General features: G+C 44.6%; 1 protein-coding gene across 10 annotated transcripts in view; it reads left to right on the forward strand.

Moving 5' to 3' along the window:
- ncoa6 (nuclear receptor coactivator 6) overlaps positions 1-20,680 on the forward strand; it is a 68,838-nt gene extending 48,158 nt beyond the window's left edge. For 8 of the 10 annotated variants that reach the window (XM_078236791.1, XM_078236795.1, XM_078236792.1 and 5 more), the window contains 5 exons: positions 5,859-5,921; positions 6,677-6,742; positions 10,775-10,811; positions 12,976-13,133; positions 19,075-20,680. In XM_078236791.1, coding sequence (XP_078092917.1) covers positions 5,859-5,921; positions 6,677-6,742; positions 10,775-10,811; positions 12,976-13,133; positions 19,075-19,127 — 377 coding nt within the window. In that variant the 3' untranslated portion in view covers positions 19,128-20,680. The remainder of the gene's footprint in view (positions 1-5,858; positions 5,922-6,676; positions 6,743-10,774; positions 10,812-12,975; positions 13,134-19,074) is intronic. The other 2 variants (XR_013500308.1, XR_013500309.1) reach the window with 1 other exon arrangement.
- The last annotated feature ends 787 nt before the right edge of the window (positions 20,681-21,467 follow it).

Consider the following 21,467-nt stretch of genomic DNA (forward strand, 5'->3'; position numbering starts at 1 on the left):
TCTCCTCTGCACCCCGTTCAGTACCAGTATATCCTTTCTCAAGTAAGGAGACCAAATCTGTGCACAGTACTCCAGGTGTGGCCTCGCCAGCACCCTATACAGCTGCAACATAACCTCGCTGTTTTTAAACTCCATCCCTCTAGCAATGAAGGACAAAATTCCATTTGCCTTCTTAATTACCCGCTACACCTGCAAACCAACATTTTGTGATTCATGCACAAGGACACCCAGGTCCCTCTGCACAGCAGCATGCTGCAATTTTTTACCATTTAAATAATAGTCCACTTTGCTGTTATTCCTACCAAAATGGATGACCTCACATTTACCAACGTTGGATTCTATCCGCCAGACCCTTGCCCACTCACTTAGACTATCTATATCCCTTTGCAGACTTTGTGTCCTCTGCAAACATCCACCATGTGGATAACACTCAATTTTTGGAGAAAGGTTGAGTACGTGTTTCTGGAGAGGCTGGGATTTGAAGATTGGTTTCTTTGTCTGTGTGCATTGCAGTTGTGTGAAATGGGGGTGTCCCATATTGAACAGTTCAATAGGAATACAGTCCCATTTCACACTATTATGAAATGATTGTTAACTTTTGTATCTGACACTCAGGACAAGTTTTGACTATTTAACACACCCTGCCACAACTTGAGTAAATGTGCATGTTCTAAACATGCAATGAAAAATGCTGATTCCACTGTTGAAGATGATAAAAGATTTGTGGCAATATATTGTTTAGCATAACGCTGTAGACAGTTTATCTTTAACAATGGAGCTGTGTTTCTAAAGGTATTTCCATAAAAAAGGGTTCTTGATCACCCACAAACAAATCGCTCTATTTGGTGTAAGAAGTAAGATCTTTCGAGACGGACCCTGATTTATCTGAAGATTATTTTGATGTTTTTATGGGGGGAAAAAACTGGTTGAAATGAAAGCACAGGTTTGCAACCTAGTATCTCCACCCCAAACTACATTTAAAGTAAAGTTTATTTAGTCACAAGTAAGGCTTACATTAACACTGCAATGAAGTTACTGTGAAATTCCCCTAGTCGCCACGGTCCGGCGCCTGTTCGGGTCAATGCACCTAACCAGCACATCATTCAGAATGTGGGAGGAAACCGGAGCACCCGAGGAAACCCACGCAGACACGGGGAGAATGTGCAAACTCCACACAGACAGTGACCCAAGCTGGGAATCAAACCCAGGTTCCTGGCGCTGTGAGGCAGCAGTGCTAACCATTGTGTTACCGCCCATTTCTGTGTGCTACTGTAAATTGATTGTTGTTTCCTTGCACGGTCCTAGGAGACTCTGGTTTGAAATCTAGCCTCTGCTAGAACATGTGTTCGGACTTCCCGAAATAGCTAAATTGTGGTACAAAGCTGAGCAAAGTGATGCATCAAAAGATAAAGGAAGAAATGTCTTCCTGCATAGCTATAACTTCTCTTGGGAGTTGGATTAGAATCAAGACGTTACTGTAAAGGTGGACGAGTCAGTGCACGACTGAATTATGTATAATTAAAAGGAAAATGTGGCAATATAAGTAACATATCACAACCACTTCACATGCCACACTTATCAAAATGATCAGCTATTCTGTTTATGCTGATGAAATCCAGTATTTTGAGAGTACAGACTTCCCTTTCCAGATGGGGCAAGACAATACTTATTTATAGATTGTCTCATTCAGGTTTTGTGAACTCCACAGATTGTTGGCTGATGATTTAGGAAAGTTTTGTTCCATTTTCACACGACATTGTTTGATGGGAGTAGGAGAGGAGATGGGGAAATGGAAGTTTGAAAACAGAGTTCACCAAAGACATGACAAAGTGTCTAATGTACACAGCAAATAGGATCGGTGGCAGCAGCTGGAACGTTAGCTGCTGGTCATAAGAACATAAGAACTAGGAGCAGGAGTAGGCCATCTAGTCCCTCGAGCCTGCTCCGCCATTCAATAGGATCATGGCTGATCTTTTCATGGACTCAGCTCCACTTACCCACCTGCTCACCATAACCCTTAATTCCTTTACTGTTCAAAAATTTATCTATCTTTGCCTTAAAAACATTCAATGAGGTAGCCTCAACTGCTTCACTGGGCAGGGAATTCCACAGATTCACAACCCTTTGTGTGAAGAAATTCCTCCTCAACTCAGTCCTAAATCTGCTTCCCCTTATTTTGAGGCTATGCCCCCTAGTTCTAGTTTCACCCGCCAGTGGAAACAACTTCCCTGCTTCTATCGTATCTATTTCCTTCATAAGATCCCCCCTCATTCTTCTGAATTCCAATGAGTATAGCCCCAGTCTACTCAGTCTCTCCTCATAAGCCAACCCTCTCAACTCCAGAATCAACCTAGTGAATCTCCTCTGCACCCCCTCCAGTGCCAGTATATCCTTTCTCAAGTAAGGAGACCAAAACTGTACACAGTATTCTAGGTGTGGCTTCACCAGCACCTTATATAGCTGCAACATAATCTCTCTGTTTTTAAACTCCATCCCTCTAGCAATGAAGGACAAAATTCCATTTGCCTTTTGTAATTTTGAATATCAGATGATCTAATTGAGGCATATGTATGCTGCCATCCCCTATCCCTTTGTCTTCTACCCTCTCCCTAGGGAGGTGGGGGGAGGGGGGGAATGGTGGAATGAGGAGAATAGTCACTCTTCAAACGTTGCTTTAGAGACAGAGTCAATGTTGCCTCTTTAATAGAGAAAGCCACCTCTGGAATTGAAATGACTGGGGAAGTCTTGTACAGTGTTGCATAATGGTGTAGGAAGGTAGTCTTATATACATTGCTTGAAATGAACTGATGCAAAACTTAAATATTGGTGCACATAAACTAACGTGAATTAACAACAGGAGTAGGCCACTCAGCCCTTACTCTTTCCTCCACTGTTCTCTGGGGAAAAGAATTCCTCAGGTTAACGACCCTCAGAGAAAAAAATGTCTTCTCATCTCTGTCTTGGTAAGTAGTCTCACAACACCAGGTTAAAGTCCAACAGATTTATTTGGTAGCATGAGCTTTCAGAGTGCTGCTCCTTCATCAGGTGAGTGCTCCGAAAGCTCGTGATTCCAAATAAACCTGTTGAACTTTAACCTGGTGTTGTGAGACTACTCACTGCACCTACCCCAGTCCAACACTGACAACTCCACATCATCATCTCCGTCTTAAATGAGAGACCCCCTTTTAAATTGTGTCCAATAGTTCTAGTCTCATGCAAGGAGAAGCATCCTCTCATCATCTACCAGGGTGGTATGGTGGCAAGCACTGTTGCCTCACAGCGCCAGGGACCTGGGTTCAATTCCTGGCTCGGGTCACTGCCTGTGTGGAGTCTGCACGTTCTCCCCGTGTCTGCGTGGGTTTCCTCCAAGTGCTCCGGTTTCCTCCCACAGTCCAAAGATGTGCAGATTAGGTGGATTGGTAAATGTGTGGAATTATGGGGATAGGGCAGGGGGTGGGCCTGGATAAGATGCTTTTTCAGAGTCAGTGCAGACTTGATGGGCCAAATGACGACCTCCTGCCCTCTAGGATTCTATGGATAAAAACCCTGTCAAGTCCCCTCACGATCTTGGATATTTCAATAAGATCTCACCTCTCATTCTTCTAAGCTCTAGTAGATACAGGTCTAACCTTTCCTCATAAGATAACTCTTTGCCCCAGATATCAGTCCAGTGGACCATCTCTGAATTGCTTTTAATGCGATTATATACTTGAGTAAGGAGACAAAAACTTTAGATGTGGTCTCACCAATATCCTGTACAGGTGTAGCAAAGTTTCCTTACTTTTATTGTTCCTTAATTGCTACTTGTTACTTCCTCAAAGAGCTCTATTAAATCTGTCAAACATGATTTCCCTTTCTCAAAACCATATTGACTCTAACTGATTGCATTAATATTTTCTGAGTGCCTGTTATAACTTCCTTAATAATAAATTCTAGTGTTTTCTCTCTGACGGATGTTAGGCTAACAGGTTGTAGATTTCTCACTTCTGCCTCCATCTTTTCCTAAATAGAGGAGTCACATTCACTATTTTCCAATATGATGGGATCTTTCCAAAATCTAGGGAATTTTGCAAAATTATAACAGAGCATTTTACTGGTAGTGTCTGCAACTAATAAGCTAATGAAGTTGCTAATGTTAGGGTAATGCTATATGAAGTGCAAAAACTCTGTTTTCAAACTCTTAATTCATTATGTGGAATGCTAAGTGCTTCTTTTAAGTAATCTACATTTTTACTAACGATCTGTACATTTATAAATTGATTACAGAAAAATAGTTGTTCTTATTGGATTTTGTATCTAATATCTTCTGGCTCTCAAAGTTACAAAATTTCCTGGCTGAAAGTTTAGGGATGCAGTCTCGTCCCACGCTTCTCAAAGAATTCTACAGCACAGAAGGACATTTGACACCATGCCCTCAGTGATTCAATCGGTCTCACTCCCCTGTTCCTCCTTCGTAGCTCTGCAAATTTTTCCTTTTCAGCTATATCTCCAGTTCCATTTTGAAAGTTCCTATTGAATCTGTTTCTTCACCCTTTCAGACTGTGAATTCCAGATCGTAACTTACTGTGGGGTGGGGGATTGGAAGCAAATTCTCCATGTTGCCTCTGTTCTCTTGGATCTGTGTTTCCTGGTTTACCTTCTTGCCAGTGGAAACCATTACTGCCTACCTACACTTATTAAAAACCCCTTATTGATTTGTACACTTACATTAAGTGTTCAAATCATAGTGGCACAGTGGTTAGCACTGCTGCCTCACAGCGCCAGGGACCCAGGTTCAATTCTGGCCCCAGGTCACTGTGTGGAGTTTGAATGTTCTCCCCCTGCCCTATCCCCATAACCCCACACATTTACCAATCCACCTAATCTGCTCATCTTTGGACTGTGGGAGGAAACCGGAGCACCCGGAGGAAACCCATGAAGACACGGGGAGAACGTGCAGACTCCACACAGGCAGTGACCCAAGCCAGGAATGTGTCTGCCTGGGTTTCCTCCGGGTGCTCCGGTTTCCTCCCACAGTCCAGAGATGTGTGGGTTTAGGTTGATTGGCCATGCTAAATTCACCCGAGTGTCAGGGGATTAGCAGGGTAATTATGTGGGGTTACGGGAATAGGGCCTGGATGGGATTGTGGTCAGTGCAGACTTAATGGGCTGAATAGCTTTCTTCCGCACTGTAGGGATTCTATGAAATCATCCTTTAACCTCCATCTCCCCTGTTCTTAAAAGAAGCAATCTTAACTTCTCTAGTCTTTCCACATAACTGGTGTGAGTTAAATAAGCTTCTAGTTAGCGGGTAAATATGTAGGGGTAGGGCCTGGGTGGGGTTGTGGTCGGTGCAGACTCGATGGGCCGGATGGCCTCCTTCTGCACTGTTGGGTTTCTATGTTTCTATCAGTGTTTATCCTGATCTCAATGTTAATGACCCTCAAGAATGGACAGAGGTAACTTGCCTCTTATTTTTTCTTTTCCTTTTCTGCTTTCCTTTTAGGACATTTCCTGAATTTGATTCCTTCTTCCCTGTTGCTATTACAGAGATTGGGAATTGCTTGGGGAAATAGTAAGTTTGGGCTCCCATTGGTTTAGCAGGAGTCCAAACCTGCAGTAGTGTTTGATGACCAACACTGTGCATCACCCTCAATCGGAATTAAGTGAAGAGTGTGCCCCCTGATCAAACACTGAAAGCAGCCGGTGTAAACGTTACCGAGTGTTTTTGTGCATTGCGAAATTTCACGTTATGGGTCTTTATTTTAAAATTTTAAATGATTTGATTCCCCCTTGTTTTACTCATTCTACTATTGTTGCCATTAGCTCAAAAGGATTGGTACCCTATGTACTGTTTTTACACACTTCTCTCTTGATAGGTGAGCAAATCACAGAGAAAAAAGAAGCTTTGGAACATTCAGACACGGGACCACTGGCCACAAGTAAGTCATAGAAGTGTCCTATGCAGATGTTTCTTGCACAGTAGTAGTAAATATTTTAGTTAAAGGTGCTTTAACTGAAACTAAACTCTTGTTGGATTTATGACTTTTAAATAGAATTGAAGCCCCCCCCCCGAAATATTGTTTCCTCCAACAATTCTAAAACTCTCCATCTCCACATTCCAGTTATTTTATAGCCTAAGGTGAATAGTTTAGTCCTGAATTTTAGGCAGCTTTGTCATCAGTTTCCTTTGAATTTAAGGATGTTCATGTCCCAGAGGTGGTGAAGGGCAAGAGAGTGAATGTCCCTATTCCTCCATTTTGTTACATCGCAAGTGATTACTTTGGCTCGAGTGCTGAGGACAGGCTCCCACAGAATATCTGCTCTCATTGAGAATTAGTGCAGCAAATGCTGAATTGCTATAGCTTTACCCTTGCTGCAGCATCAAGACACCGGAGAGAAACATCAGAAACATCAAAAACAGAAAATGCTGGAAAATCTCAGCAGGTCTGACAGCTTCTGTGAGTCTAATTGTTACTACTATGTAGTCCAAAGATGTGCGAGTTAGGTTGATTGGCCCTGCTAAATTGCCCCTAATGTCAGGGGGACTAGCTAGGGTAAATACATGAGGTTATGGGGATAGGACCTGGGTGGGATTGTGTTCGGTGCAGGCTCGATGGGCCAAATGCCCCCCCTCCTGCACTGTAGAATTCTATGGTATCCTTATTCTCTAAGAATATTTTTTTTTTATTTTCAGCACCTCAAGTTGTTCCAGAACAATTGTCACCCAGCACAGTGCAACAAGGGACCATTGTGAAAAATGGTAGGATAATCACAAGTGAAATATTAAAATCTCCAAACAAGCTTAGTGCATTCACTTTATCCTAAATATGGTACAATCCGCAGCCAATCATTTTATGTAGTAATATACATTTTAATCTACAGCAGTAACACTGATTTAACATTTAACAGTCATGTGGTGTTGCTTCAAAAGAAATGTACGTGTGAACTTGTCTGAAGACTCAGAGGTACCGTCATCTCTGAGGGCTGTAGGTGTGCAAGGTTCCAGGAAACAATTGGTTAAATTTAGTTAGATTTCCTGCTGCCAATTGGTTAGAAACGGTTGTTCGAATTCCTGCTGACAATTTCCATGCAACAAATCCTTTGGAAGATTGTGCAGCAGTGTAGTTGAAGATAAGATTTAGGTCCTCCACCATAGGATGCCCTCCTGGCATTTGCTGTGAATAGTACTAACATCGGTGAGATACAGAAGGATGACTGGTGTCTGTGGAACAACAGCCTTAGCTTCAGGGGATAAAATTAACTGGAAATAAAATGCATGGAAGGTGCAGTAATGCTCGAGTTTTGACTCCTGTCCTTTCTTTCCCCGACATGGTGGCACAGTGGTTAGCACTGCTGCCTCACAGCGCCAGGGATCCGATTCTAATCCAGCCTCGGGTGACAGTCTGTGTGGAGTTTGCACGTTCTGCCCATGTCTGTGTGGGTTTCCTCCGGGTGCTCCGGTTTCCTCCCACAGTCCAAAGGCGTGAGGGTTAGGTACATTGGCCAACCTAAATTGCCCCTTAGTGTCAGGGGGACTAGGACCTGGGTGGGATTGAGGTCGGTGCAGACTCGATGGGCCGAATGGCCTCCTTCTGCACTGTAGGATTCTATGATTAGTTATAAAATTCCTGTCTTTTGGAAGTTTAGTCATTTTGTGCCATTCATTCAGCAGCTACTTGGTGGTTTTTATTGTGAGTTTCAGTCAATTTACCAGAAAATCGGGGCAGGTTTTTGAGTGCCTTTTGGACACCTGGAGCGGATGCTTCTGTTGATGGGGCATTCTAGCACAAGAAGTCATAGTCTTAGGATAAGGGATAGCAAATTTAAAACAGAGTTGAGGAGAAACTGCTTCTCCCAAAGGGTTGGGAATCTGTGGAATCCGTTACCCCAAAGTGCGGTGGATGCTGGGACAGTGAGTAAATTTAAGGAGGAGTTAGATGGATTTTTAATGCGTTGAAAGGTTACGGGGTGAAGGCAGGAAAATGGGGAGGAGGAGCATATCAGCCATGATCGAATGACGAAGCAGACTCGATGGGCCAAATGGCCTAATTCTGCTCCTATATCTTAGAACTTATGAATTTCTGGGGCAAAATGGTGGTAGAATTCCTGGATGATAATTAGAAATCTTATAAACGGGCCTGCGTTATATTTTCACAAGAAGCAGTATTGTGGAATGGGACACCAAAAACCCATCACAAAATGTCCCTGCAATCCCATGTAATGAAAATGGGATTTGACCTGTTTAGTCAGTGCAACCAACTGTTCCGAATTGAGAGCAATTTTTAGCAACATGCATGTTCAATGTTGAACTGCACTGGAATTGTTTTATTAGTAATGTGTGCACACAAAAGCAAACCGATTGCAGTTACAAAGGCAGGAGCTATATCTCCAGCAAACAATTTGACTTGGTACATAATCCCACAACAAATCATGAGTTTTTGTGGCACGTATCATGTCCCAGTAAAGCAGTTTTGCATAAAGTCCAATGGTAGTGACAAAAATGTCCTGCTCCAGCTGTCAGTTCTTGACAAATTCGCTCCTTTACCGTCTCCTGTGTTATTATATAATGGATGTTGGCTTTGACCACCAAGATGGCACTGTAACCTCAGTCAGGATGTCATGGCTTCCAGCCTTACTCCAGAGCCTTCAGTATGTAACCTATGCTGACACATCCATGTAGCACATACAAAAATACAAATTAGGAGTGGGAGTAGACCATCGGGTCCCTCGAACCTGCTCCACCATTCAATATTATCATGGCTGAACTGATTGTGGCCTCAACTTCACACTCCTCCTATCCCTAATAATGTTTGAATCCCTTGTCAGTCAAGAATCTATCTACCTCTGCCTTGACCCACCACTCTGGGGAAGAGAACTCCAAAGATTCACAACCCTCTGAGATTAAGAAAAAACTTCTCATCTACTTCTACATTCCGGTGCCCTACAAGGCTGTGTCCTCAGCCCCTTACTATTCTCCTTATGCACTTATGATTGTGTGGCCAAATTCTGCTCCAACTCCATTTTTAAGTTTGCTGATGACGCAGATGGTCTTAGCTATGAGGAGAGATTGGGTAGACTGGGGTTGTTCTCCTTGGAAAGACGGAGAATGAGGGGAGATCTAATAGAGGTATACAAGATTATGAAGGGTATAGATAGGGTGAACAGTGGGAAGCTTTTTCCCAGGTCGGAGGTGACGATCACGAGGGGTCACGAGCTCAAGCTGAGAGGGGCGAAGTACAACTCAGACATCAGAGGGACGTTTTTTACACAGAGGGTGGTGGGGGCCTGAAATGCGCTGCCAAGTAGGGTGGTGGAGGCAGGCACGCTGACATCGTTTAAGACTTACCTGGATAGTCACATGAGCAGCCTGGGAATGGAGGGATACAAACGATTGGTCTAGTTGGACCAAGGAGCGGCACAGGCTTGGAGGGCCGAAGGGCCCGTTTCCTGTGCTGTGCTGTTCTTTGTTCTTTGACGCCATCTTACTGGATCAGATCTCAAACAATGAAGAGACAGAATACAGGAAAGAGATAATCTGGTGAAATGGTGTGGTGGCAATAATCTCTCCTTCAATGTCAGTAGGAGTTAGTCATCAACTTCAGGAAGCATAGTGGAGAACATGCCCCTTTCTATATCAATGGTGGTGAAGTGGAAATGGTCGAGAGCTTCAAGTGTCATGGTATCCAGATCACCAACAACCTGTCCTGGTTCCTCCAAGCTGACAGTATAGTTAGGATAGCCCACCAACGCCTCTACTTTCTGAGGAGGCTAAAGAAATTTCCACTACGACTCTCTCCAATTTTTACAGATGCACCATAGAAGCATCCTTTCCCAATGTATCACAGCTTAGTATGGGTCCTGCTCTGCTCAAGACCACAAGAAACTACAAATGGTTGTGAATGTAGCCCAGTCCATCACGGAAACTAGCCTCCCATCCATTGACTCTGTCTACACATCCTGCTGCCTCGGAAAAGTAGCCAGCATAATCAGGGACCCCACGCACCCTGGACGCATACACTCTTCCAACTTATACAGTCGGGAAAAAGATATAAGCGTCTGCAGCCAACTCGAGAACAGTTTCTTCCCTGCTGCCATCAGACTTTTGAATTGACTTGCCATATATTAAGCTGAACTTTTTCTACACCCTATCTGTGACTGCGACACTATATTCTGCACCCTGTCCTTTCCTTCTCTCCTATGTAGTCTATGAACAGAATGTTTGTCTGGTAAGTGCGCAAGAAAGGTGCCCTGAACCCTGACACCAGGCAGGCAAGAAAGGTGCCCTGAACCCTGACACCAGGCAGGCAACACAGCCTTCTGGACTTAAAACTAAGCTGGATATGAGCAGACCCAAGTGACTGAGACCCAACTACTGAGCCCTATGGGATAATTTCACTGTCAAAATGTGGCCTTTCAAATGAGATTAGTTTAAATATGATATATATTGTGGCACTAGTTTGAAGAAATTTTCCTGATCTGCTGGCCAACATTTATCCTTCAAAATCAATATTATTAAAGCAGAGGATCTGATCATTTGTCTCATTGCTGTTTTTGGGACCCTGTAGTTTTTGCTACCTTACAACAGTTGACTACACTCTACAAGTATTCAATTAGCTGTAAAGTGATTTAGTGCAGCCGGAGTGAGTGAAATGCAAATTTTTGTTCTTTCTCTTTTTCTCCCCCTCTTTTCTCGCTCTCCAGTGGATGGTGCAATTAGTCTGCAGCTGTAAATGTCTTCTTCAGTGAAAATGCCTTGTTTTCATTAATCAATTTGTGGGTTTTTTTAATGCAGGAGAAGACTTAAATGTTGGAAATGAAACGGGTCAGAGGTATGTCTACACCAATAGTATTAATCAACTTAAACAAAATGTACAAAGGCAGAGGTACCAACAGCATTGATTCATTTGCATTTTGCGATTTTCTTTTTTTATATACTTTTCCAATTCAATCAGATCTAGTCCAATTCAGAGTCTCAACAAGTTGAGACATTTCCGATCCAGGCTGACAAGACAGGGCATGCAATCCTCTACCCTGTCTTGGGCCTGATCTACATGAGCCAAGCTGATTGGAGTAGGCAGACGTCTCTGCCTCCCCAGGCTTGATCTCATTTGCATCTTAGCCAAATGGTCGAGATACCGCTTTTAAAAATTGCTTCATATGAAGCATATGAAGCTTAAATGCAACCCAATGACCTCAACCAAGCGCAGCAGCCGCACAACCACACTTGATCTTAGCCAAGAGGCCGAGAAGCAATTTAGCATGGTGACAGAGAAGCTTTAGGGTGGAGAGGCACTGTTGACATTTTTCCTCATGAATTACAAGCACCAACTTTGGGTGCAGATGAATTAAGTTTTGTCCCAGAGACAACTGGCTTCCATGTTTCTGCAAATGCCATTGAATCAGCATTGCTGGATGGGTGAAACCTGCGGGAGGACCCACAGATATGAACGATTTGTTGCCACATTGCAGTATTGTGTTGGCATACCAACTTGGTTTGACAGCATGTACGTTTTATTCACGTTTGAAGCGTTTTTAATTTGTTTGACTGGTGTCTTTTTTAAGGTGGGGGCGACACGGTGGCGCAGTGGTTAGCACTGCTGCCTCACAGCGCCGGGGACCCGGGTTCGATTCCCGGCTCGGGTCACTGTCTGGGTGGAGTTTGCACATTCTCCCCGTGTCTGCGTGGGTTTCCTCCAGGTGCTCCGGTTTCCTCCCACAGTCCAAAGACGTGCTGGTTAGGCGAATTGGCTGTGCTAAATTCTCCCTCAGTGTAACCAAACAGGCGTTGGAGTGTGGCGACGAGGGGATTTTCACAGTAACTTCATTGCAGTGTTGATATACGCCTCCTTTGACATAACAAATAAACTAAAAAAAAACTAAACTAAAGTCCAAAGACCCATGGATTTAAAACATATTATGGATTTGATGATGTTTGTGGTGGAGTAGGCCCAACAGGGACTGAGAACTTACCAAAATGCAAATTGTAACACTGTATTGGATTGGTTTTGTGTTTACTTTTCTTGTGCAAATTGATATATTCAAGTCTTAACGGTAAGAAATGCAATTGTGACTATAAGAAGAAAAACACTGGCTTCTTGCTGAGAGGTTTTGATCCTCGTATACCCTGGCTTAAACCAGAAGAAGTTCTGATCATCCATATCAACCTTCAGGGTTTGGTTTTGGATCTGAAGTTCTTGTCACCAGTTTTAGATTAAATGGTCTTTCTCCCTCAGCCCAAAGAATGGAGAGCTAGAGAAAATTAGACAATGTTCTAGTATTGAGGTGCCTGGCCTGAACTTAAATGGCACCTTTTCTGTAGAGTGTAATGATCATGAGATGAAATTCCCTGTTGTACATCCTCAGAAAAGGGTGGCACAGTGGTTAACACTGCTGCCTCACAGCACCAGGGACCGGGGTTCAATTCCAGCCTCGGGTCACTGTCTGCATGGAGTTTGCACATTCTCCCCGCGTCGGCGTGGGTTTCCTCCGGGTGCTCCGGTTTCCTCCCAAAGTCCAAAGATGTGCGGGTTAGGTTAATTGGCCATGATAAATTGCCCCTTAGCAGGGTAAACACATGGGGTTATGGGGATAGGGCCTGGATGGGATCGTTGTCAGTGCGTGCTCGATGGGTCGAATGGCCTCCTTTCTGCACTGTAGGAATTCTAAGATTCTATGAAAAGGAACCATGTCCTATTTATTATTTTAACATTGTGCTAAAAGTTACCAGTTTTGTTTTTTCACCAAATATTGGCCAAAATACTGTTATAAAATCAGAGTTAACTGATTGCTTTTAAGACTAGCATGGGAAGCAGCTGTAGATTCTGGTAATAGATGTACTGTTCTGGACTAGCTTTTTTTTCTGGTGATTTGTGGAATCCAAAAATAAACCTTCAAATTCTATTTTCTTTTGTGTTAATTGTCTCTGTATTTCTGTTGAGAGGATTTTTTTTAAATAAAAGGAGGAAATAATGCTCACTTACTTTTTGATGGCAGTGAAGCAAAGAACAATCTAGAAAAATCAAAAAGTCCAAGCAGAAGAAACCTAAAGAGTGAAAAGGAGAGTGAGGAGTCTTCGTCCCTCCAGGAGTCTTCTGAAAATGGACAGCGGAAAAGGCCTTCACGACCAGGCTCTTCAACAGGGGCAGCAAAAGGTAGTGCACGTGTTCTAATAGTCCCAAGTTTATCACAGTTTACTAAGTGACTGCATTGACTTCATTCCCTAAAATGAAGGTGGAAAGTGGGTTCAGTTTTCTTTGAACAGGTTTTTTTCTGACTTAGAAATATTTGTTAATCTGCCTTGAACTCTCCCGGTGAGTATGTAGTGAAAGGGACTGAAAGCCCATGGGCCATTTGCTGGAATTTTCTGGCCATTCACGCCGGCAGGATCTGTTGGTCCTGCTGATGGTGCCCCCCCCACCCCCGTGGGGTTTCCCGGTGGCCAGGGGTGCATTCAACCGGAAACTCCATTGGCAATGACGGGGCTAGAAGATCCTGCTGCCAATTAATGGTGGGCTGCCTCCGCCACCGCAAAACACATGGCGGATTGCCTGGAGAATTCCGCCTCCTGGGACTACCTGTGTATTACCAGGCTGTAAAGTCTATGGCTTTGCTCTGTGGGCTACTAGACCACACAATCTTTAAAGTCCTAATTCAAGGCCTAGTATTTGAGTTGGACAATCTCAGCCAGGACAGCAGATGGAGCTGCTGCAATTGATCTTAATCTCACATACCCCCATCCAGTTTCAAGGTTGGAGAGAAGGGAACATGTTCAATGCTGGGCCTTCTGTTGTCCAGTGACATTTCTCCCTGCTCTGGTTTAAAAAGTGCACATGTTGGATAATGGATCCAACATAATGGGTGTTGGGTAACAGTGTTAGCTATAGAACCTTCCCCTTTGGGCCATTGCTGACCATCTCTGTTTAGGCTCTGAAGTTGGTGGGAATTTGCGCAGAAAAAGATAGCAACCACCAGGCATCACAAAGTGCGTTATGGCCAATGAAGTACATTTTGAAAGTGTGGTCACAGTTGTAAACGCCAAGAGTCCCAGCTTGCGTCAGCATGCCCAGGGGAGGAGGGCAAGGGAGTGGAGAAATCCAGTCTGAGCACCAAGCCATTACTTTGTTTCCAGGACCCAGTCTCGCTGTGGGTGGAAATTGTTGATCTTGCAAAACCAGTACTGGACGGAGACAGGAGGACAAGAGCCATCATGGAACCTTGAACTCGTGTTAGTCCAGCTTCATCGGTTAGCACTGCTGTCTCATAGCGCCAGGGACTCAGTTCCTCCCATAGTCCAAAGATGTGTGCGTTAGATTGATTGGGCATGCTAAATTGCCCCTTACTGTAGAGGGTTAGAAGGGTAAATACGTGGGGTTACAGGGATAAGGGCTTGGATGGGATTGCTGTCGGTGTAGACTCGATGGGCTGAATGGCCTCCTTCTGCACTATAGGGATTCTATGATTCATCTGGAATGTATCATGAGAGTGTATAATCTCATTTTCACATCAGTAAAGTGTTAAAATACCCTGATGTGTGTGAGGGGTGAGTATTGTATTTCATGGGGAGAACTTGTTCCATTTATGTTAGTTACAAGTCTATTTTTAGATCAATCTTTCATGTGTCCTCTGCCTGAAAGCAGGTCCTTGGCTATTGATCTGCTGATGCTTCACCCTGAGATGTTGGCTTGGCAACTTTTGTCAGCGCTGGTTTACCATTGCCTTGCACTCTCAGGGGAAGGGCGAGGAGGCGGGGGTCCCTAGTCTACCTTTGCCATCAAAAAGTAAGAGAACTTGCACAGATAGTGCTAATCTGAAAAATACGCTTGCCATATAGATTTACTCAACATGAAGGTCATGCCTCACTAATTTACCTGTGAAGGCTTCCACTTTGCAAAGCTGGATGGCAAACCAGAGCACCTTGAGAGGTAGAGCACTGAGTGGAGTAGCGTTAATATTTCATTAGTCATTGTTATGGTTTTTCTAACTTTTCAAAACTGTCTTACCACAAATAAAATGATCTCTTTGAGCTGCACAAAAATAAGATGTTTGCACTTGGTTTTGTAACGCTTAATGAAGAGTCTAGTTTTATCCACTCAAGTTTTTCTGGAACTGAAACTCATTGTGAATGAGCGCAGCACCAACAACACAAAACTCAGCACCATCCAGGACAAAGCAGCCCACTTGATGTGCACCCCCTCCACAAGCACCCACCCCCTCCACTACCAACACACAGTAGCCATGTGTACCATCTACAAGGTGCGCTGCAGGAAGTCACCAAGACTCCTTAGACAGCACTTTCCAAACCTGCAACCTCTACCATAAGTTCATAAGATACAGGAGCAGAATTAGGCCATTCAGCCCATTGAGTCTGCTCCGCCATTCAACCATGGCTGATATCCTCCTCATCCCCATTTTCCTGCCTTTCCCCATACCATCTAGAAAGGCTTGTCTAAAGTACAGCCCATGGGCAGGATGCAACATGTGAAGCCCCTCTATGTTGGCCCCATCACCAGTTTCCAAAATCCCGACTAAAGACGTGGGTTTCAAGGGAGATTCTTATTGGAGCTGCTGCTCCAATCACAGGCCAGTTCTCTCCCATCTTTGCTTCTGACCAGCAGTCTCGTGAGCCTATCAGCAGCAAATGCGGGAGAGAAATCATCTCTGATTGGAAGAGCAGCGAACACTGCATTGGTGAGCGTGCTGAGGGCTGCCAGGCCGAGGGAAGAGAAGCAGTGGCGAGGCTGGAGCCTGGGGAGCCAGATATGCCTGACCCAAAGCCCAGGAAGGTCAAGTCGGGACCCAGGAGACCAAAGTCGAGTTGGGAGCTGGGGTTGAGTCCGGCAGCAGATACATGGGAACACCACCACCTGGAAGGTCCCCTCCAAGCCACAGGCCATCCTGACTTGGAAATATATCACAGTTCCTTTGCTGTCACCATGTCAAAATTCTGGAACTCCTCCCTAACAGCACTGTGGGTGTATCCACATATGGCCTGCAGCAATAGGTGCTAGCCTAACCAGCATTCCCACATCCCATGAATGAAAGAAAAACTCTGTTTCTGTGGCACTTTGGCCAAGAGACCATTTCTTATGTGCAAACATGGGTATAGTGTTGGCAGGCACTTTGACCCATAGAGGCATTCCAGCCAAACGCAACTTCACCATCATTCAGTGTCCACCTTCTGTGTGTTCTAAGACAAGATGGGGCGTTTTCAACCTAGTATGGCCGGAGGCAACAGATCATGATGGCTGGTTATGTCGGTCCTCTCTTTAGGTAAATCATCATCTTTGGCCCAAGGGGAGAGGCCAGTTATTGCAATATTCACAGTACGTCATGCAAAATGCTGTAAAAGATTTCAATGTTTCATACTTGTTATGGGGAGAGGGCTCTTCTCACAGTAATGTGAATCCACCCTTGGGTGACTGTGTGGAGTTTGCATATTCTTCCCGTGTCTGCATGGGTTTCCTCCAGGTGAATTAGAATCATAGAATCCTGCAGTGTAGAAGGAGGACATTCGGCCCATCGACTCTGCACCGACCGCAATTCCACCCAGGCCCTATCCGCATAACCCCGTGCGTTTACCCTAACTAGTCCCCCCGACACTAAGGGGCAATTTAACATTGCCAATCCACCTAACCCGCACATCTTTGGACTGTGGACTGCATGGAGCCAGAGGAAATGGGCGAGGTATTAAATGGGTACTTTGCATCAGTATTCACCAAAGAGAAGGACTTGGTGGGTGATGAGTCTGGGAAAGGATGTGTAGGTAGTTTGAATCATGTTGAGATCAAAAAGGAGGAGGTATTGGGGTTCTTGAGAAACATTAAGGTAGACAAGTCCCCAGGGCTTGATGGGATATACCCCAGAATACTGAGAGAGGAAATTGCTGGGGCCTTGAGAGAAATCTTTGTATCCTCACTGGCTACAGGGGAGGTCACGGTAAGAAGTCTCACAACACCAGGTTAAAGTCCAACAGGTTTATTTGGTAGCAAATACCATAAGCTTTCGGAGCGCTGCTCCTTCATCAGATGGAGTGGGCCATCTGACGAAGGAGCAGCGCTCCGAAAGCTTATGGTATTTGCTACCAAATAAACCTGTTGGACTTTAACCTGGTGTTGTGAGACTTCTTACTGTGTTCACCCCAGTCCAACGCCAGCATCTCCACATCATGACTACAGGGGAGGTCCCAGAGGATTGGAGAATAGCCAATGTTGTTCCTTTGTTTAAGAAGGGTAGCAAGAATAATCCAGGTAATTACAGGCCGGTGAGCCTTACATCAGTGGTAGGGAAATTATTGGAGAGGATTCTTCGAGAGAGGATTTATTCCCACTTGGAAATAAGTGGACGTATTAGTGAGAGGCAACATGGTTTTGTGAAGGGGAGGTCGTGTCTCACGAACTTGATCGAGTTTTTTGAGCAAGTGACGAAGATGATTGATGAGAGTAGGGCAGTAGATGTTGTCTGCATCGACTTCAGTAAGGCTTTTGACAAAGTCCCTCATGGCAGACTGGTGCAGAAGGTGAAGTTGCATGGGATCAGAGGCGAGCTGGCAAGGTGGGTACTGTCAAAGAAGACAGAGGGTAGCAGTGGAAGGGTGCGTTTCTGAATGGAGGGCTCTGACAAGTGGCATTCCTCAGGGATCAGTGTTGGGACCTTTGCTGTTTGTAATATATAAATGATTTGGAGGAAAATGTTACTGGATTGATTAGTAAGTTTGCGGCCGACACAAAGGTTGGTGGATTTGTGGATAGCAACGAGGACCATCAGAGGATACAGCAGGATATCGATCAGTTGGAGACTTGGGCAGAGAGATGGCAGATGGAGTTTAATCCGGACAAATGTGAAGTACTGCATTTGGAAGGTCTAATACAGATAGGAAATATACAGTAAATGGCAGAACCCTTAAGAGTATTGATAGGCAAAGGGATCTGGGTGTACAGGTACACAGGTCACTGAAAGTGGCAATGCAGGTGGAGAAGGTAGTCAAGAAGGCATACGGCATGCTTGCCTTCATCAGCCGGGGTATTGAGTTTAAAAATTGGCAAGTCATGTTGCAGCTTTATAGAACCTTAGTTAGGCCGCACTTGGAATATCGTGTTCAATTCTGGTCACCACACTACCAGAAGGATGTGGAAGCTTTGGAGAGGGTACAGAAAAGATTTACCAGGATGTTGCCTGGTATGGAGGGCATTAGCTATGAGGAGAGGTTGAAGAAACTTGGCTTGTTCTCACTGGAACGACGGAGGTTGAGGGGCGACCTGATAGAAGTCTACAAGATTATGAGAGGCATGGACAGAGTGGATAGTCAGAAGCTTTTTCCCAGGGTGGAAGAGCCAATTACTAGGGGTCATAGGTTTAAGGTGCGAGGGGCAAGGTTTAAACGAGATGTACGAGGCAGATTTTTTTACACGGAGAGTAGTGGGTGCCTGGAACTCGCTGCCAGGGGAGGTAGTGGAAGCAGATACGGTAGTGACTTTTAAGGGGCGTCTTGACAAATACATGAATAGGATGGGAATAGAGGGATATGGTCCCCAGAAGGGTAGGGGGTTTTAGTTCATTCGGGCAGCATGGTCGGTGCAGGCTTGGAGGGCCGAAGGGCCTGTTCTTGTGCTGTTAATGTTCTTTGTTCTTTGAAACCGGAGCACCCGGAGGAAACCCACGCAGACACGGGAAGAATGTGCAAACTCCACACAGGCAGTGACCCAAGCCGGAAATCGAACTCGGGTCCCTGGCGCTGTGAGGCCCTGTTGCCATGCCGCAACAGGTGCTCCAGTTTCCTCCCACAGTTCAAAGATGTGCGGGTTAGGTTGACTGACCATGCTATACGTTGCCCCTTCATGTCGGGGGGGACTAGCAAGGTAATTGCGTGGGGTTACGGGGATAGGGCCTGGGTGGGATTGCTGTTGGTGCAGACTCGATGGGCCGAATGACCATCTTCTGCAGTGTTAGGGATTCTATGAGTATTGGATCTAATTTTTTTTGTGGACTGTAAGCTCAGATGTACCTTTAGTAACATATCTGAACAATCTATGAATATCTGCTCTATTTTAAACAAGGAAACACTGGCTTATTTTCTTTCCATCCTCTTTCTCCTAGATACCAGTACAGGCACCAGCCCCACACAAACAAAACGAAGGAAATCCAAATGAAATCTCTCCATTGTAAATGTGTGAAGTGTAAATGTTTGTGAATTTAAATATTTTTTCCAAGCTACTTTTCTAGCATGAGCTTGTGTATAGAAGACTGTTTTAATATTTGTCCCACTGAAATGTGACTTTAAAAAAAAAACTCTTTAAATCCTGAAACTGTTTAACAAGGTAAAAACCTGTCGTGCAGCCAGTAAAAACCCTCCCCGAATGTAAATGTACTGGTAATTTCCATTGCAAAGCTAAAGTAAATTGCCAGATTCTTGTCACTGTCAAAAAACCTTGTTAGAACGTAGTATGTTGTTTTTAATGTGGTATTTACTGACTGTTGAAGTGAGTGTTTAAGTCTTAAGTACTGTATGTGAATATTTGTACCAGGGTACAATAAAGCCCATCTCCACTGGATAGTTGAGTCCAAAGCAGTATCCCTTTCCAGTTGGTCCATAAGAGGTATTTTACTTCAATTACACGCTTGCACACTTGATTTCCCTTCCTAGTCACACTGGGCAGTTCATTTGTATCTATTCTGGGAAAGGTGCACAAATACTGTAGATGCCGAAAATCTGAGAGAGAGTCAGAAAATGCTGGAAGTAACTCGAGCTGTCACTGGCGTGAAGTGTAAACTGTTTCTCTCTCCGCAAATCTCACCCGACTATTTCCGGCCAATTCCGTTTTTAATTTGAGGAAGAGCTCGGCTTAACTGCGCAGTGGAATTCAAGAACCAATCCAGACCCCGATGCCTCTGTGTCACGGATTATAGTAGCAGTATAGCAATTAGTTTTGAGAGTGTGGAAAGAATGAACATGATTGATCATCCCTGCAAAGTCTGCCTGCCGTCCAGCGCTGCCTATGATGTAATGCTAAGCACCAGACAGCGATTGAAATGAATTAAGGTGGCGATTGGACTAATGGCTGTTAGATATAGCAGGGTAAATGTGTGGGGTTACGGGGATTGGGCCTGGGTGGGATTGTTGTCGGTGCAGACGCAAAGTAATATCATTCAGACTCCCCTCAACCAGTACAATACAATATTAACACTCAGCCACGCTACTCAAGGTTTTGTTAGCTGTGTACAGTTTAACCCACTTGTGTATCGGAATAAAATTAAATGTAGAAATACAAATTATGAAGAATTCACACCTCTGGTGATAGCTGTTTATTGAACACTTTTTGACATCCTGCTTCTATTTGGGTTTGTAAATGTCAGGTGTATTTGAATGCAATTTCTTAACTTGTGACCTTCCAGCTGGTGCAGTTTTTATATTCTACTCTCAGCGGCGTCTGTACAATTCTCCTCTAACAGGACAGTTGGTTTGTGAATTGAGGACCCTGACACAACTCTCTCCAGACGTTTAGTACTGCTTCTCCTCCCTAGGCCAGCAGGTGTCACAAGTCTCTACCTAGTCTCTACCGATCCTTTCATCTGTTTGAGCTCACCAATGGCCTTGACTGAAGTGCAGCACGGTGGTACAGTGGTTAGCACTGCTGCCTCAAGCGCCAGGGACCCGGGTTCAATTCCAGCCTCTGATTGCTGTCTGTGTGGAATCTGCATTTCTCCCCGTGTCTGTGTGGGTTTCCTCCCACACTCCAAAAATGTGCGGGTTTGGTCGATTGACCATAGTAAATTGTCCCTTCGTGCCGGGGGATTAGGACTGTAAATGTGTGGGGTTATGGGGATGAGACCTGGGTGGGACTGTTGTTGGTGCAGGCTTGGTGGGCCCAATGGCCTCCTTCTGGAGATTCTATGATTCCTCTGGGAGCTCCCGTTTCCTCCCACACTTCAAAGATGTGTGGGTTAGGTTGATTGGCCATGCTAAATTGCCCCTTAATGACAAGGGGATTAGCAGGGTAACTACGTGGGTTATGAGGATAGGGCTTGGGTGGGATTGTTGTCGACGCAGACTCGATTGGCCAGATGGCGGCCTCCTGCACTGTGTAGGGATTCTATGGTTCTAAACCAGATGAAACTTGTGTTGCCGTTCACTTAGCTAGCTTGAAATTCTGGAAATCTGTTTTAAGGTCCCTGGAAGAGCGGGGAGAACATGAACCAGTTGGACAACAGTGCCTGGCGGAGTGGGGAGAACACAGGTCAAAAGGAGAGGATTTGGGCTAGGGGGATTGGAAGTGTTGGTGATGGTTGGATATGATTAGAAAACAGGTCATCATCTTTAATTTGGTTCTTGCGAAATAATTTTCTCCTTTGGCAGAATGCTGCAAATAAGCTCTAACGCCCAGGCTAAGGGATAAAGCAGTTTCTATAATGGTTGCGCTTCCCCCTTTTAGAGTTGTAACTCAGTGGATTTATGAAGCCATTTTTTTGAGAAAGAGGAAATAAACATCTGA

This window comes from Mustelus asterias, chromosome 20 (assembly GCF_964213995.1).
Source record: "Mustelus asterias chromosome 20, sMusAst1.hap1.1, whole genome shotgun sequence".
NCBI lineage: Eukaryota > Metazoa > Chordata > Chondrichthyes > Carcharhiniformes > Triakidae > Mustelus > Mustelus asterias.